The 20,076-nt window shown below is 37.4% G+C and overlaps 1 protein-coding gene across 2 annotated transcripts in view; it reads right to left on the bottom strand.

Annotated features, from left to right (window-relative positions):
• The window catches only part of GLRA3 (glycine receptor alpha 3), a 240,913-nt gene that overhangs the window by 177,725 nt on the left and 43,112 nt on the right, over positions 1–20,076 (bottom strand). For both annotated transcript variants that reach the window (XM_003415819.3, XM_003415818.3), the window contains exon 2: positions 1,573–1,700. In XM_003415819.3, coding sequence (XP_003415867.1) covers positions 1,573–1,700 — 128 coding nt within the window. The remainder of the gene's footprint in view (positions 1–1,572; positions 1,701–20,076) is intronic.

The raw sequence follows: 20,076 nt of genomic DNA, 5'->3' as shown, positions 1-20,076 counted from the left end.
AGAAATGAAGGGAAAAATATCATAGTATAATGCACTGCCTTGGCAATGATAGTAGCCTTACTCTTACTGGGGAAAATCGTTCATCAGGCACATTAAGCTAAACAAACAAATAAACAACGACCTAAGTATTCATTAGAATGGCTCTAATGGAATTTTCGATGTGATATTGCATTAAAATCTCAATTTTATAGGCATAGAATGCAATTCAAATATTAAATCTCAAAGTATTTCAATCTAGATATTTGTCTTTATTTTAGACGAAATTTATACACACACAAGTGTATGTGCATGTGTATAGTCATGTCATGAGGAACAATGCTATTTGATTTTTTAATAAAAGCATATTTGATGACTTTAAATATGGATTTTAAATTATTTGTTAGATATTTTTAAAAGGTTTGTAAATTATGACCAAAAAATAGGATCTTGTTTATTCTTCCCTCTTCCTCTCCCCGTTGCATTCTTTCCTAAAAATGCAATGGGGATAAGTGTGGTGAATGTGGTAAACCAGAGCAGGATGAGGGGGACATCTGTGCAGAAGGGCTACATAGAGCCGGATATTGGAGTCCGAGTGAGTGAGGAGAGAGTTCCCACAGTGAAGCAGTGGCGTCTGCTGTCAGAACCAGAAAATGGTGAGGAGCGGGTCACATGGGGTCACTTTGACATGGGGAGTCAGAATCCAAGTGGGATGACAGGGTGTTCGTGCATAGGGACACCCCGGCATGTTATGGCAGAAGCCGAGCAGGGTAAGGATGACATCCTTGGAGAGGGGTGACCTGGCATGAGGAATCAGAGTCTGAACAGGGTATTTCCACAGATGAATGAACCTTAGCGGGCTCCCAGAGCCCAATCAGGATGAGGAGAGCATCTGTGCAAGACCGGGAGTGGCAGCGAGTTCATGTTAACGGAGGATGAACAATTCAGAAGAGGAGGGTGCCAATGGTTGCACAACATGAGGAATGTCATCAGTGTCACTGAATTGAACATATAGAAATTATTGAATTGGTGTATGTCCTGTGTGGATATTTTCAATGAAGATTGATAAAACACTCTAGTGAAATAATGTTTATCTTCTTATAGACATACTTTCATTTTCTCTTCAACCTGTTAAACTTGGTTATAGCTTTCAATGGCACACAAAAGCCTCAAGTTCAAGATGGGAAGTTGAGAATAATTTTGCTTCACTCTCTCTTAAGACACATTAACATGACATTACAGAATAAAAATGATAATCAATTTAATCACACCAAAGAGACTGGGAGGAAAATCATATTTACTTTAATGGCAGAGACTTTTAAGGTGTGGACCACATGGAGAAGGGAGCCAATGGCCCAAGAATGACTGAGAGAGACATAGAGCTGGTTACGCTGGCATCATTTTGTGTTATTTCTCCGAATCAATTCTCTTTTAAAATATCTGGTCTCTTTCTGTGTCATCTGTGTCCAGCTTTTATCTCTTTGTCCTTTCCTTCTATATTTTTGAAGAATTGTCCATATTTGTCCTCTAAATAATGAATTTGATATTACTCTCTCTACAAGCTGAGTTTGTCTGGGTACTAAGCAGAACAATTACCTTTAAAATTGGGTCTGATTCTTGCATCATATCCTGATGTCTTCCCCATTAATTTATCAAGAAAGTCAGAAGGTGACATTGGAGCACTTCGAGATCTTGCACTATCTGTTTCCTTTGTAGCAACCAAACTACAAATGAGAAAAAATATATAGAAATTAAAAAAAAAATCTAGCAATCATTACCTGTGAATATAAAACAGAAATACTAAGCGAATATGCCATCAAAAACAAAGTTTTAAATACCATACAGTAAATATTAATATAAGACAGGTGTTTATAGATTTACAGACAGTATTTATAAAGTTTCATATGTATTCAGCCTAATTGCCATAGGTGAAATTATTTTGAATTAAACCTAGAAACAAAAGCTATTTCCAAATTATATCGTTAGCTTATTGTTTGCCCCAGGCTTTCAAAATCTGTATGTACCTAAATTTGATTTCTGATTGCAATTTTAACTAAAATATCCTTAGTGTTTCAAGTGTAAGAAAATATGAAAGTTCAGCTATAAAATACAACTCATACAGCTTTTACTGAGGGAAAAACAGCACCTTTCAAGTTTTGCAAATTGTTCTCATAATAATAAAGCATCATAATAAAATGACGGAAAGGTCCAATACATTATACAATAACATTATGTTATAATCTTAAACAGCAATTCTCAAATAATACTAATGTTCAAATATTCTCATATAGCAATGTTCTTTTCTCAAATAAGAGTGCTTCTTTTATTAGTTAAATTCATTCTGCTTTCACTGATACGTCATCATTCATCTACAGCATAATCTGTTCAAACCTGGAATTTTTAGGTCAAGATTGAGATATAATTATAAATGTAATCTGTGCACCTTGGTATTATATGATGAGAATCTGTGTCCATGAAAGATAAAGAGCTAGTTTTCTCCTTGAAACATTTCTTCTTTTCCTACAGCTGCTCATCCTAGAAGCCCATAAGTGTGACTGCACCCCTCTCTAGCTCTTTATTTAGATAGGATGGTGCCACAGATGGCCTGTGCCTGCCTGCCTGCCAGGATCAAATGATTTTTTCATCCACAGAACTCTGCTCAGGGAAGTGAAGCAGATTTCCCCAGCACACATGGTGTTTGCAACTGACATGCTCAAGCAGAAGTTACCTTCCTGGAGACTGTCAATCATCATATCCTCCTGGCTCTGCCACTGAACTCAGAGCTTGCCAAGACCTGAGACTTTTTTTGGTCACCCTTGATCACAGCAGAGTCAAGTTATTAAATTCCCCATGTTTCCTCCTGCCAGAATTTTTAGTGGAGGAGTGAGAATGTGCCTTAAAACCATCACCATTAAGTTGTCTACCACACTTATGTGGTAGGAAAGCTAAACTCTGAAACCCAGTCTCAGTGATTACATGAGAATGGTATTTCTGAACGCTCAGTATGGCAGCCAACAGCACCCACTAGCCATGGCCTTGCTCTAGAGATTTTGACTAGTTATGGACACTTATCCACACAATGACCTTCACTCCGTCACTCCTGCGTCCTCCCTAAACGGAAGCTTCTTCTCTGTTTGATCTGTTTGTTCCTGAAGGACAAAAGAGTCTTTTGTGACACTTTCTTTTTGATTATTACTGCTCGACTAAATTCCCTTCCAGTATGGCCTGTGGAAACTGGAAAATGTATTCTAAAACAAAAAGAAAAAATAATGCCAGTACCTCCTTAATGGTTCTTCAGAACTTTTCCTCTACCAGCAGATATTAAATGGCTTTTCCTGTCCTCTTAAAATTAAGCTACATTTGTTCTGGCTCCATGATCCAAGAACATAGGGCCTACAGGCATTGTTGAGTTCTCATAAGTACACATTACTGCTTCTAATCCATTCCCTTTTTTTCTTTGCAAAACTCCTCCTTTAAGTCATCACAAAATTAACTTCTACATTTTTCTACCGAAAAATACCAATTTGCCTAGATAAGAACCAATAACACTCTTCAATCTCCTTTCTGTTTTGTTTTGTTTTAGTAATAGATGACTGTGTATACTGAACTAGTAACACCACACATTACACCCTGGATTCCATCCATGACATAATCAAGGATATCACTTCTGTATTATCATTTTTTTTCTCTCTACTTGATGACATCCATAAGTAAGCAGGCATATTAAAAACTTCATCCACTTCTAATAAAATCATCCTATCTGCTACCATACTGACAACTGGATCAATAAGCAACATCATGATAAATGGAGAAAACATTGAAGTTGTCAAGGATTTCATTTTACTTGTGTGTCAAGAAATCAACGCACTGCAGCGGGTTAATCTGCTGCAAAAGACTTCTTTAAAGTGTTAAAAGCAAAGATGTCACTCTAAGGACTAAGGTGCACCTGACCTAAGCCATGGCAGTTTGAATCCACCAGGTGCTCCTTGGAAATCTTATAGGGCAGTTCTATTCTGTCCTATAGGGTCGCTATGAGTCAGAATCAACTTGACGGCAACAGGTTTGGTGGTTTTTTTATATGCATGCAAAAGCTGGACAATGAATAAAGAAGCCCATAAAAGAATTGGTGTTTTTAAATTATGATGTTGGCAAAGAATACTAAATATACCATGAACTGCCAAAAGAAAGAACAAACCTGTCCTGAAAGAACTACAGCCAGAATGCTCCTTAGAAGCAAGGATGACTAGACTTCGTCTCACATACGTTGGACATGTTATCAGGAGGGACCAGTCCCTGGAGAAGGACATCATGCATGGTAAAGCAGAGGGTCAGTGAAGAAGAGGAATACCTTCAATGAGATGGATTGACATGGTGGCTGCAACAATGGGCTCAAGCATAACAACAATTATGAGGATGGCACAAAACTGGGCAGTGTTTCGTTCTCCTGTACTTAGAGTCACTATGACCTAGAACCTAACAACAACAGCTATTGTCTCCCTTTCTAGTCAATTACTTTGAAATAATAGTCCACATTTGCTCTCCTCAATTTTTCTCCTCTCATTCTTAATATATTCCTTCCATTCCACTGAATCTGCTCTTGTAAACATCACCAACAACATTCGCATTGCCATAGTCTCTTAGTAGTCTTCATCTAATTTATATTTCAGCAGCATTTGACACAGTTGGTGGTTCCCTTCATAAACTTCTTGTGGTCTCCTCTATGTAGGTCTCTTGGTTCACTCATTTAAATCTCTTTTCCAGTTCCTTTTCACTTTCTGGATCTTAAAAGCAGGAATACCCCAAACACATAGAAAAAGTTCCTCTCTTCTCTACCTACACTCATTTTTCTATGCAATTTCTATCTACACCATCTATATATGCTAATGATTTCTCAATAATTTCTCTGTGCTTGGGTTTCTGATTTATATTCAACTGCCAACTCAACCTCTCATCTTGATGACTAATGTCTGCCTTAAAATTCTAATGCCCTAACCCTAATTCTCCAAGTACTGATTGTTCTCAACATTTTAAAAGTTCCTTTTAAACAGTTCAGTGAGAAAAATTTAAGATTATTGTTGTTTTAGTAAGACAAATTAATTCTTGATCTTTAAAGAAGTTTTTCTTTAAAGAGGAAAAAGAAATGGGAGGTAGATGTAATGAGTAGTGGGATCAAGAGAATTTATTGTTATTAATATTTCTAAACCTTATTTTGTTTTGATATATTCCAAAGCCAAAATAAGCTATTACAATAACCATGTTTTCCTGAAATTTGATCTGACAGAGTTGCTTTTGAAAGTCCATTTGAAATATGCTCTTATTTTTTAAAAAAGCATTTGATTCCAAATATTTTATGCAAAAGTTATTATACTGATTCACCAGGGATAAGAATATGTAAAAATCCATTTTATAGAAGACAAGAATTCTATGAGTAGAATCATATTCATGTATTTATTTAACAACAATTATCAATACTTACCAAGGAGACTGGCATTATTCTTGGAAGTTTTAAAAAGAAAGGGATAACATATACACATATATATATATATATATACACTCCATGTTTAACATTTTTGATGACCAACACTCTTGAAATAGTTTCTACTAAGAACATAAATATTCATGGATTATATGATTATATAATTATCCCTAGTGATGCAGTGGTAAAGAGCTCAGCTACAAACCAAAACGTCGGCAAGTCAAATTCATCAGCTGTACCTTGGAAACCCCACAGGCAGTTCTACACTGTCCTATACTGCCGCTGTGAATTAGAGTTGACTCCATGGCAACACGGTTTTTTTTTTTTTTTTTTTTTTATGATTAGTATCTAAAATAAGCTGAAAGGAGGAAAACATCTATTATCACTACTATAAACTAGTATGGAAGATGTATCATCAGTAAATTATCATTGGTAAATAATCTCATACCAGATAATCTAATAAAAATTATCTCTTTCTCTAAAATACATTATGTATAATAGTCAAGGACCGAATTATTCTATTCTTTAATACTGAAATATGTTTCATTATAAGTTAAAATTATGAGATTACTTTTATATTAATTAATATATTTAATACATAGTAAACATTATATTGTTAATACTGTATGATATATTTAAGAAATTACAGTTCTTTGGAGATGGCATGTAAAAATTAATAAGCACTACTTTAATTTGATTAATCAGAAATTCACATTGGCTGGGATAAAGGGAGCATAAGTAAAAGATGATTAAGTTATTAAAAACAATACATAAGCTTTTTGAAAGTTTTTATAAACCATGAATAGTTCAGTAACTATAAAATTAGAGTGCATTTATTCTGTAAATGTATCCTCTCATGTCAAAATGTACCTAAATCTCTGTTGATATTAAATTCAATGTAGAAACAATGCATTTCGAGCTCTCGTATGATTTGTTAGGTGTAAAGCATTGCATTAAGACCAGTAAAGTATACAGAACATAAATTTGAATCCTTAAGGTGTGTTCACATTTGTGTAGACTAGTCTGGTCCCTTCTATAGTCTACAATCTTTGGAAAGTATCAGTGAATGGGAACAGAGAAATGAGATTAGAGTGAAGAGAATAATAGGTTCGTTCCCTTCTTCCTATTGCTTCCATTGAAAGCAAAATCTTCATGTTTATAATAGGCATTCAAATCATACTCTGCAGAAATATGCCTATTAAAAAATAACAAATTTCTGAACAAAGAAATATTTCCAATTTTCTTTAGTCCTTATGTCTCCTTCAATTATACAGATCCATTCAATCCAATTGCTTATGACAGCTGATTTTATTTTTACAGATTTACAATTTTGATTCAAAAGGAATTATTGTCAGCTCCATCACATTGAGTCATTGGGTAAAAAACATTTTTACATAGTCTATCCTTTTCTGAAAGGGGTGAGGGCTATGGATATGTGGATATCCCGTCATCTATAACTCTTGCTCTGGTATATTTCTCCTAGAACTTTCTTCTTGTTACAACAATATCTGAACCTTGAACCCTGTGAGCATAAGCAGACAGTACTCACAACAGAGGAGCCCCGGTGGTGCCAAGATTAAGCACTTGGCTACTGGCCAAAAGTTTGGCAATTCGAACCCACAAGTGGCTCTGCCAGAGAAAAGATATGGCAATCAAGAGTTAATTACAGCCTTTAAAACTCAATGGGGTAGCTCTACTCTATCACATGGGGTCACTATGAACTGGAATTGACTTGATAGCACCTAACAACAATAACAACCATTCAGAGAAGAGTAGCCATTTAGAAATCTCCCAGTAATAAGTATATTTATTTATGATGCCCCGTTGCAGTCTTGAATTTTACTCTAGTTTTTAAATAGTGAACGTCATGTGTACATAAATATTCAAAAACTTTTTTTAAGTAGTTAAAACTCTGGGGGTGGGAAGAGCCAATGGGAAGAAATCTAAGATTAATTTAGAATGAGTTTTGGATATGAAATTTTATTATCGAGGTTTATTTATTTTGGTCTAAACCTCCTAGTTTCAACAAAACTGTCATATTTATAACAAGTTAGTAAGGTTGTTATCAAACTACCCATCACCAGTAGATTCGAAAGATTTGGATTTTTTAGAATAGTTTTTTGTTTATGAATCTCCTCAAAATCATTTATTGTTAATTAGCTTGACTTCCAAACTTTGATTTTTTTCTCTATGGTGTAGTTTTTTTTTTTTTTGAAAAGTGTGTGAGGGCTTATACACATTTCAATCAATTAATATTATTTTCACTTAACTGTTTTACATATTCTTATTTTTATAAATACATACTAATTAGAAAATTCAGGAAGACTTAAATTTTTAAAAAAACTGGCAGAAACCACTTCAGCACTGAAACCAAGCATCAAAATGTATCAAAAATATGTAATAAGGACTGGAGGCAACATGGTGCCATAGACAGATGCGCCAGGCCAAAACTCTGTAGCAAAGACCTCCAAAACCTAAGCAAAAACAGACATAAACATCAATCCTGGAACCCTAAGCATCAGACGAAGGGATAAAGAACTAGATTAAACACTGAATGGAAAAAGAAATTGACAAAAAAACAGAGAACAAGGAGAGATATTGACTGGAGGTCCCCAGCCAACTAACACTGCACAGCATCGCCATCTTGGAAAGCAGCTAGCAACAACCCCGGACAGGGAGTATGGGAAAGTAACTTCACAGAGCTCTCAACAGGAGACAGAGCACCTGACAGCCAGAGAAACACGCTTTCCCACCCCTCACCCTTCTACCTCGTATGCCACCTCCACCCCTTCCTGATGGGCCATGTAGCATTGCTTGGCAAGAGAGCCACCAGCCCGCTGCCACCCCAGGTCCACCCTCCCCCACCCTTGGGCCCCCACAGTGCCATTTTTCCACTTTTTTCCTTTTCTTTCTCTCTCCCACCTAGCCCTGTATATCACCTCACCCCCTTCCCAATGGGCCATGCCACACTACCTTGGCTAGAAAGCCGTCAGCCCATTACTGCCCTGTCTCCATCCTACCCCCATCTGCAGGCTCCCACCATGCCATCTTTTTTTTTTTTTCTTTCCCTTTCTCCCTCGCATCTAGCCCCATACGCCACATTCCTGCATACATGCTGGACTATACAACACCAACACAACTGAGAAACACTGGCCCACCGTCATGCAAGGGCCACCCACTACTACCCACTGACTCCTGCCACACCATTTTTCAACTTTTTATTTATTTTTCTTTTTTTCCTTTTCATCCTCTTGTTTCTCTCTCTCATCTAGTCCCATATGCCATTTCTACCCCCTTCTCACTGGGCCATGGTGTGCAGACTCAAATAGAGAGCCACTGGCCTACTGCTGCCCCAGGTCCACCCGACTCCCACCTGTTGGCTCCCACCCATCTGCCATCTTTTTTCTTTATTTCCTTTCTTTTATCACCACCTCCTACCTAGCCCCACAAGGCATGCTCCCCTGCCCTCCCACAATATGTGGGTTTGCCCCACCCACATTCACTGGCCCTCACTGTGCTGCCATTTTTTTTCTTTTTCCTTTCTTACTTTTCTTTCTGCCTCCCACTTAGCCATACAGGCCATTTTCACCCTTTTCTGTCAGCCCCCACCACAGCAGATAGAGTGCAGCTAGTGAACCAGCCTGCCACTGCCCCCAATCCACCATGCCAGCATTTATTTTATTTTATTTACTTTTTCTTTCTTTCTTCCCTTTCTACCTCCTGCCTAGTCCCATAAGTCACCTCTGCCCCCTTCCCACCAGCCCCAAGACCCATCCTGCAGCTACTCACTGGCTACATTTTTTTTTTTCTTTCTCTCTCTTTTTTTTTCTCTTTCTCCCCCAACCTAGACCCATACATCACCCCCCTTCACCCCGGCCCCTGCTGTGACACTGTGACTAGATTGCCACTGGCACTTAGGCCTGTTGCTGCACTGAGGCCACACCACAATTACCCTTCCACCAATTGACCAACTACTGAACAATGGGAAGTGAGACCATACCACTTCCTATTTGACACCTCTGCTTATCTGGGAGGGGCTGTGAACTCTCTCACACTACTGGACCAACATCAGAAGGCAGATACCACCCAATCTGCCCCCAGGAACCTCATCAAACCAGCATAGAGCAAAGCAGGCTCACTCTGCCTGCTGCTGCAATGCTCACTCAGACAAGGTGATGAGAGCTATAGTCCCACAGATTAGCAAGCAGCAAAGCACCCTTGGCCTGATCACCCTGACATATCAAAACAAAACAAAAAAAGAAGGACAAAACAAACAAATATACAATCAATAAATAAAGAAAATAATACTTAATGTCTCAGAGACAGCAGACAATACCAAAATAAAAGAAATCAGGACAAGATGACTCCAGCAAGAAACCAAAACAAAGAGTCAGATGACCTTCCAGTAGAAGAAAAGGCAGAGAAAATACCTGATATAAAATACAAAAGGCTAATTTTTAGGGATCGCCAAAAGATTAGGGAAGGATCAAGGAAACACAGATAAGCCCAAAGGGGAAAAAAAATAGGCAAAATCTTGGAAAACAAAGTAATAGAAGAATTCAGGAAAATAATACAAGAACAAAATGTCAAAATAACTGAACAATTCGAAATCATACAAAAACAGCAACTAGAAATCCAAATGATAAAAACAAAGTTTCAAAAATGAACAACTCAATAGAAGGTGTTAGGAGCAAATTTGAAAAAATGGAAGACAGAATCAGTGGGATTTGAAGACACATATATGGACACTACCTTGTTCCAGGAAAAGTCAAAGAATAAAAAAAAAAAAACAAACAAACAAAGAAAATCTAAGAATTAAGTGGGACACAATCAAGAGCAAAAATTTGCATGTGACCAGAGCTCCAGAACATGGGGAGAAAATGGAAAACACAGAGAAGATTGTTGAAGATTTGCTGGCAGAAAACTTCCTAAATATGAAAAATGAAAAGGTGAACATCTAAGAAGCTTAACTAAATCCCTATAATATAGGCCCCAGAAGAAGTCACCAAGACATATCATAATCACATCTGCCAAAATCAAGGACAAAGAAAAAACCCCAAAAGCAGCTCAAGAAAAACGAAAAATCACTTACAAAGGAGAAACAATAAGTCTAAACTCTGAATACTCAGAAGAAACTATGCAGACAAGAAGGCAATGGCACGACATTTAAAATTTTGAAAGAGAAAAAAACCTGCCAACCAAGAAAATATATCCTGAAAAATTCTCTCTCAAATACAATGGCAAAATTAGGATATTTCCAGATAAACAAAAATTAAAGGAATTCATAAAAACCAAAACAAACTTACAAGAAATATTAAAAGGAGTCCTATGGTTAGAGAACCAGCAACATAGAACAACAACCATAGTCTAGGACACAGGACAGCATCAGCCGTATACAAATTTAGGTAAAGAACTCTCAATAATATAACAAAGGTAAAAGACTTGGCACAGGGAAATAGAGATGTCAATTTGTAAATGATGACAATACCAAAACAATAAAAGGGGGAATAAATGGTGTAGGTGCAGAACTTTCAAAGGAAAAGTAAGTCAATATAATAACAAGTAATGAAATACTGGCTTAAACTTAGAAAGGTGAGGGTAAATAAGTAACCACAAAGGCAGTTAAAAAAAAAAAAAAAACCCTGCTCATCAAAATAAAAAAGTAGAAAAACATAAAAACTTAATAAACACAAAATCTCTAGTAATGGAAGAAAAGAAAATCCACAAACAAAAGGAACTCAGCACAGGAAAGTAAAAGGAACAAAGGGAATGTCAACAACCCAAAAAAAGGCACAACAATATGTCAGCAATAAACTCATGCCTATAAATAATAACACTAAATGTAAATGGCTTAAATGCACTAGTAAAGAAACAGAGAGTGGCAGAATGGATTTAAAAAAATGACTTGTAAACATGCTGCCTACAAGAGACATAGTTTAAACAAAAGGACATAAATATATTGAAAATCAAAGGATGGAAAAAATATATGAAGCAAACAGTAACCAAAAAAGAGCAGTAGTGGCAATACTAATCTCAGATAAAATAGACTTTAAGGCAAATTCAACCATAAAAGACAAGAAAGGACATTATATAATGATTACGGGGACATCAAGAAGATACAGCCTTAATAAATATCTATACATCCAATGACAGGGATCCAAAATACATAAAACAAACTGTAACAGCATTGAAAAGATAAACAGTTCCAAAATAATAGTAGGAGACTTCAACACGCCATTCTTGGCAAAGGACAGAATGTCCAGAAAGAAAATCAACAAAGATACAGAAGATATAATGGCAACAATCAACCAACTTGACCTCATAGATTTATATAGAACCCTCCACCCAACAGCCAAAAACTGTACATTCTTTTCCAACACACATGGAGCATTCTAGAGAACACACCACATTTTAGGCCAATAAGCAACCCTCAGTAAAATCCAAAAGATGGAAATAATACAAAGCATTCTCTCGATCACAATACCGTAAAAGTAGATATCAATAACAGGAAAGCAAGGAAAAAAATCAAATACACAGAAACAGAATAACACCTTGCTTAAAAACAATTAGGTAATAGAAGAAATCAAAGGAAAAATTAAAAAAAAAAATCCTAGAATCAAACGATAATGAAAACACATAGCAAAGGCAGTGCTCAGAGGTGAATTTGTAGCAATAAATGTACACATCAAACAAGAACGATAAGCCAAAAGCAAAAAATTAGCCCTACGACTAGAACAAACAGCAAGAGAGCATCAATAAAGGCTCACAGGCACCAGAAGAAAGGGCATAATAAGATTAGAGCATAAATAAATGCAATAGACAACAGAAAAACAACAGAAAGAATCAACAAGATCAAAAGTTGGTTCTTTGAAAAGATCAACAAAATCAACAAACAAACGGCTAAACTGACAAAAGAAAAAACTGGAGAGGAACAAAATAACCCACATAAGAAATGAGACTGGGGACATTACAACAGACTCAACAGAAATGAAAAGAATCATAACAGAATACTATGAAGACCTGTACTCCAATAAGTTTGAGAGCCTAGAGGAAATGTGCAAATTTCTAGAAACATACCTAAACTAGCACAAGCTGAGGTAGAAAATCTGAACAGATCCATAACAAGAGAAGAGATTGAAGAGGTAATTAAAAAAAATAAAACTGCCAAAGAAAAAAGTCCTGGCTGGGTCAGCTTCACGGAAGAATTCTACCAACATTCTGAAAAAAACTCATACCAGTACTACTCAAACTATTTCAAAGCATAGAAAAGGAAGTAATACACCCAAATTCTTTCGATGAAGCCAGCATAACCCTGATAACAAAGCCAGGCAAAGATGCAAAAAAAGAAGAAAATTACTCACCATATCTCTCATACCATAAATGCAAGAATTCTCAACAAAATTCTAACCAATAGAATTCAACATATCAAAAAAATTATACACCCCAATCAAGCTGGATTCATATCAGGTATGGAAGAATGGTTCAACATTAGAAAACCCAAAACATAAATAAAACAAAAGAATCACACTATCATCTCAACCAACGTAAAAAGATATTTGACAAATCCCAACACCCATTCCTCATAAAAATTCTCAATAAAATAGGAGTAGAAGCAAAGTTCCTCAATATAACAAAGGGCATCTATGCAAAGCCTACAGCCAACATCATTCTCAGTGGAAGGAGGCTGAAAGCATTCTCTAAGAGAATGGGAACAAGGGTGCCCTTTATCACCACTCCTATTTAATATTGTACTGGAATTTCTAGCTAAAACAATAAGGCAAGAAAACAAATGAAGAGGATTCAAATTGGAAAGAAAGAAGTAAAACTAGCCCTATTTGCAGATCACATGACTCTATATATACAGAACTCCAAAGATATCACAAGAAAACTACTGGAACTAATAGAAAATTCAGCATAGTAGCAGGATACAAGATCAACATACAGAAGATGGTTGGATTCCTATACACCAACAATAAGAACTTTGAAAAGGAAATCGGGAAACATTTATAAGATTCCCTAAGAAGATAAAATACTTAGGAATGAATCTAACCAGGGATGTAAAGGACCTACAAAGAAAACTACAAAACACTACTGCAAGAAACAAAAAGAGACCTACATATATGGAAAAACATACCATGCTCATGGATAGGAACACTCAGCATTGGGAAAATGTCAATTCTTCCCAACGCAATCTGTAGATACAATGCATTCCCGATCCAAATACCAACAGCATTCTCTAATGAGATGGAAAAACTAATCACCACCTTTATATGGAAATGAAAGAGGCCCTGGATAAGAAAAGCATCATTGAATAAAAGGAACAAAGTAGGAGGCCTCACACTACCTAATCTCAGAACCTACTATCCAAACACAGTAGTGAAAACAGCCTGGTATTGGTATAACAAAGACACACAGACCAAAGGAACAGAATCAAGAACCCAGATGTTAATCCATCCACCTATGGCCAGCTGATCTTTGACAAAGGACTAAAGTCCATTAAAAAAAAAAGTCCATTAAGTGGGGAAAAAAACTTTTTTTTTTTTTTTAACAAATAGTGCTGGCAAAATGAAATGGCCTTCTGTTAAAAAAAAATGAAACAGGGCCCATACCTCACATTATACACAAAAACTAACTCAAAATCGACAAAAAGCTAAATATAAATCCTAAAACAATAAAGATCATGGAAGAAAAACTAGAGACAATGTCTGGGGCCCAATTACATGGCATAAATAGAATATAAACCATAACTTACAATGCACAAACACCAGAAAAAAACAAAAACCAAACCCACCGCCGTCAAGTCGATTCCAACTCATAGCGACCCTAAGGACAGAGCCCCATAGACTTTCCAAGGAGCACCTGGTGAATTTGAACTGCCGACCTCTTGGTTAGCAGCCGTAGTACTTAACCACTATGCCACCAGGGTTTCCCAAACACCAGAAGATAAGCTATATAACTGGGAACTCCTAAAAATTAAACACTTACGCTCTTCAAAAGACTTTACCAAAAGACTAAAAAGAGAACCCACAGAGTGGGAAATAATTTTTGGTTATGACATATCTGACAAGGGTCTAATCTTTGAAATCTATAGAATAATTCAATACCTCAATAACAAAAAGACAAAAAATCCAATTAAAAATTGGGCAAAGGATATGAACAGACACTTCACCAAAGAAGACATTCCTGCAGCAAACAGACATATGTTGTTTCGTGCCCCGGAGTCAGTTGTGGCTCAAAGAAGCACTATGTCCAACAGAATGAAACACTGGCCGATCCAGCACCATCCTCATGACTGTTGTTATGTTTAGCCTATTGTTACAGCCACTATGTCAATCCACCTCATTGAGGGTCTTCCTCTTTTTTGCTGATCCTCTACTTTACCAACCATGTATGCCTTTCCTCAGGGACTGATTTCCCCTGGTAACATGTCCAAAGCGTGTGAGACGTGGTCTCACCATTCTTGCCTCTAACGAGCATTCTGGCTGCACTTCTTCCAAGACAGATTTGTTTGTTTTTCTGGTATATTCAATATTCTAAGCCAACACCATAATTCAAAGGTGTTCATTCTTTGTCAGTCTTCCTTATTCATTGTCCAGCCTTCACATGCATATGAGGCAATAGAAAATACCATGGCTTGGATCAGGCACACCTTAGTTCTCAAAGTGACATATTTGCTTTACCCATTAGAGAAATACAAATCAAAACTACAATGAGATACTATCTGTTATGGATTGAATTGTGTTCCCCAAAATATGTGTCAACTCCGCTAGGCTGTGTATCTCATATTGTGTGATTGTCCACCATTTTGTCATCTGATATGATTTTCCCATGTGTTGTAAATCCTACCTCTATTATGTTAATGAGGAAGGATTAGAGGCAGTTATGGTAATGAGGCAGGACTAAATCTACAAGATTAGGTTGTGTCTTAAGCCAATCTTTTTTGAGATATAAAAGACAGAAGTGAGCAGAGAGTCATGGGGATCTCATATCACCAAGAAAATAGCACCAGGAGCACAGCATGTTTTTTAGATCTAGGGTCCCTGCACTTCAGAAGCTACTAGACCAAGGGGATATTGATAACAAGGACCTTCTCCCAGAGCCGACAGAGAGAGAAAGTTGTCCCCTGGGGCTGGGACCCTGAATTAGGACTTCCAGCCTCCTAGACTGTGAGAGAATAAATCTCTGTTTGTTAAAGCTATCAACTTGTGGTATTTCTGTTATAGCAGCACTAGATAAGTAAGACAACTTCTTACTCAGACATTACTGGCACTAATCAAAAAATACATGAAAATAACAAACATTGGAGATGTTGCTATGAGACTGGAACTCTTATGCAGTGCTGGATAGAATGTAAAATGGCACAACCACTATGGAAAATGATATGGGACCTCTTTAAAAAGCTACAATCAGAAATACTTCAAGATCCAGCAATCTCACTCTTAGGACTATATCCTAGAGAAATAAGAGCCGTCATATGAATAAACATATGCACATCTATGTTCATTGCAACATTATTTACAATAGCAAAAAGATGAAAACAACCTAAGTACCCATCAACAGATGATAGATAAACAAATTATGGTATATACACATAATAAAATACTATGCAACGATAAAGAATATGATGAATCCATGAAACATCTCACAACATGGATGAACCTGGAGGGCTTTATGCTGAGTGAAGTAAGTCAGTCCCAAAGGGACAAATACTGTATGAGAGCATTATTATAAAAATTCAAAAAAAGGTTTACGTGCAGAGAAAAAAAAAAAAAAAAACTTTAACGGTTACAAGGGAAGGGAGCAGTATAAAATCGAAATCACTGACTTAACAGCAGAAAAATGCTAACTTTGGTGAAGGGAAAGACAACACACAACATAGGGAAAGTCAACAGAACTTGACCAAGGCAAGGTCATAAAAGCTTCCTAGACACATCCAAACACCTTGAGGGATGGAGTTACTGGGCCTGAAAACTGAGGACCCTGTTTTCAGGGGACATCTTGATCAGCTGGCATAACATAGTTCCTAAAGAAATGTTCTACTTCCTACTTTGGTGAGCACCATCTGGAGTTTTAAAAGCTTGTAAGCATCCCTCTAACATACATATTAGTCCCATCATGTTCAGAGCAAAGGAGAGTGAAGAAAACCAAAGACACAAGAAAAATATTAGTCCAAAGAACTAACAGACCACATCAACCACAGCCTCCACCATCCTGAACCCAAAAGAACTAGGCAGTGCCTGGCTACCACCACTGACAGCTCTGACAGGGATCTCATTACAGGGTCCCAGACAGAGCAGGAGAAAATGTGGAACAAAATTCAAATTCACAAAAAAGGCCAGGCTTACTGTTCTGACAGAGACTGAAGGAACCCCTGAGATTATGTTCCTCCAACACCCTGCTAACTCAGAAATGAAGCCACTTCGAAAGCCCACCTTTCAGCCAAAGATTAGACAGTTCTATAAAACAAACAATAACACATGTGAGGAATGTTTCTTAGCTCAGTCAAGTACACAAGACCAAATGGGCAGCACCAGCTCAAAAGCAAAGAGGAGAAGGCAGGCAGAGACACGAAAACTGGATGAATGGACACTGAGAACACAGGGTTGAAAGGGAAAGGGGGAGAGTGCTGGCACATGGCAGGGATTACAACCGATGTCATAAAATAATTTGTATATAAATATTTGAATGAGAGCTAATTTGGGTTGTAAACTTTCACCTAAAACACAATAAAATTAAAAAAAAAAACAAAACAGGCCTTAAGTTGGCATTATCTTGGCTTGTGTGTTCTTTAGCCATCAATTTCTACCCAGTGAGGGGCAGCACAGATTTTTCTTTCCAAAGGATGAAAACAAAACTAATATTTCCAATATCCTACCTCATGTAATATGTCATTACGTATATGGGATTATAGGTTTAAGACTTCCCTCCCAGGCTTCTGGGTTCAGAGTGGGTCTGAAGACCCCCTGTATCCTATTTTAGGTATTTTAAGAGGTTGGGCAGAGTGTTTTGGGGTTGAATCACTTTCTGGAAAAGGCATGCAGAGTGCTTTGGTCATTCTCTCATAGCTCTGCCTATCCTGAGTTTGCCCTCCTTTTGCCTAGACCCCTGACAGTTCCAGAGCTCAGAGATGAGGACATGAAAGACAGCTTAAGAAAGACAATGTGTCAGAACAACTCAGGAGAGGGGACTGTTCTATTTAATGGGAATTATGAAGTTAAAATCAAACTAGAAGAAGCCTATGACAGATTAAAGATGGCTGGGAATTCTTTGACACTCTTCTCTTTGAGAAGTGGGCTTTATTTCCCTTCCTCTTGAAGCTGGATTGGCTTTGATGAATAAAGTATGAAAGAAATGACACTTGGCTACCTCTGCCCTTACATCTAAGAGAACTGGCAGTTTCCAACTTAGTCTCTGAGAGCTCTGAGCCACCATTTTAGAAGTCTGACTAACATGCTGCAGAGACCATATGGAGAAGCCCTGAGTCTACATGGTGAAAGAGAGGGGCCAGCTCTCACACCCTCTTTTCAGCCACTCCCACCAAACTATCAGGGGTGTGAGCAAGCCATCGCAGACCCACCAACTGAATACCACCAAGTGGATGTTGTGTGGAGCAGGAGAATCACTCATTTAAGCCCTGCCTGAATTCCTAACCAACAAAATTGTGAGATATAATAAAATCGATGTTATTAAAAAAAAAAAATAAACAAGTGGATAAAATATATTTCACTTTTGGAGGACAGAATTAACCATTCAATATAGATGTTTTTAAGATAAATTTTAATATAGCTGTCAACAACTTTTTGCTAAGTGCAACATAAAATTATGAGAGAAAATAACAAAAGTTGTAACTGGAAAACAGTACGGGTTTGAGACAAGTCTTGGTACATCAGCCACAAACTCCATGCATCTACTTTCATCAGTTGATTTGCAGACAGGAAAGAGAGATCTACAGGGAGCATATCAGTGTCCAAGCTCCAGAAGCAGAGAAGGCTCGGGGTGTTTCTCAGTTATCTAGTGCTGCTGTAACAGGAAGTACCACAAGTAGATGGCTTTAACAAACAGAGATTTTATTCTCTAACGGTCTAAGAGGCTAGAAGTCCAAATTCGGGGTGCCAGCTTCAGGAGAAGAGTTTCTCTCTCTGTTGGCTCTGAAGTAAGGTCTTTGTGATCAATCTTCCCCTGGTCGAGGAGCTTCCCAGGTACAGGGATCCCAGGTCCAAAGAACTTGTTCTGCTCCCAGCGGCATTCTTATTGGCTTGATTCTCTCTTTTATATCTCAAAAAAGATTGATTTAAGACACAACCTAATCTTGTAGATCAGGTCCTGTTTCATTAACATAACTGCCTCTAATTCTGCCTCATTAGCATCATAGAGGTAGGATTTACAATACATTGGAAAGTCATATCAGATGACAAAATGGGGGGGCAATTACACAATACTGGGAATAATGGCCTAGCCAAGTTGACACACACGTTTGGGGGACAAAATTCAAGCCATAACAGGGTGTGATGGGAAAAGGCAGTTTACTATGCATTCCACATCTCCATGGACCAGTTCTGCAGAGTTACAGATCCTCGTGCAAAAAAAAAAAAAGGAATTGTTACTATTTGGGATTTTTTTTTTTTTTTTTTAGTAACACAAGCAATTGAAATTTCTAGCCCTATTTGAAAAATAAGACACAGAATGGAAGACATGCGTATGCTTCCCATTTCTTTGTGGCTTACATTTAGGAAAAACTGATGAGATATAGGGCCATGGGGGAATATAGGAAGTTTTGAGTATTTCTGACTAAAGCATACTTCTTTAGAAAAGGAATCTTTGTTTGCAATGAAGATACTAGCAGTGATGTAAGGTCTTCGGTTGGTTAATTGGCATGCATCATTTAAAACGGAGTCCAGAGTGGAAGAATGTAAAAACACTGTGCTACAGCAGCTCTGGAGATTCAAAGAAACAACTAAAAATTGATGAGATTTAATTATTTCCCATGTGGTCAATGTGCTAGTAAAATATGAATTATTTTAAAGTGATTTCATTTCTACCTGTAGTTTGGTGAGAGCTGGTGTCTTAGCTATCTAGTGTTGCTATAACAGAACAGAAATACCACAAGTGTATGGCTTTAACAAACAGAAATTTATTCTCTCAAGGTTTAGGATGCTAGAAGTCTGAATTTTGGATGTCACCTTCAGGGGAAGGTATTCTATCTCTATTCGTTCAGGGGGAATGTCCTTGTCATCAGTCTTCTGATCTAGAAGTTTCTCAGCACAGGGACCCTGGGTCCAAATGACAGGCTCCCCTCCTGGTACTTCATTCTTGCTGGCATGAGATCCTCTTGTCTCTCTGCTGGCTTCTCTCTTTTATATCTCAAAAGAGATTGTCTCAAGATACGTTCTCATCTCGTAGATTGAGTCTTGCCTCATTACCTCTAACCCTGTCTCATTAACATCATAGAGGCTAGGATTTACAACACATGGGGGAATCACATCAAATGACAAAATGGTGGACAATCACACAAAACTGCGAATCATGGCCCTGCCAAGTTGACATACATTTTGGGGAACACAATTCAATCCATAACTTTCCATGCTTTCCCTCCTCTCCCCCCCCAATTCATATCTTCGCCACAT

This window comes from Loxodonta africana, chromosome 21, assembly GCF_030014295.1.
Source record: "Loxodonta africana isolate mLoxAfr1 chromosome 21, mLoxAfr1.hap2, whole genome shotgun sequence".
Classification (NCBI taxonomy): domain Eukaryota; kingdom Metazoa; phylum Chordata; class Mammalia; order Proboscidea; family Elephantidae; genus Loxodonta; species Loxodonta africana.
The sequence above is the reverse complement of the archived record's forward strand: the minus strand, read 5'-3'. Positions and strand labels throughout refer to the sequence as shown.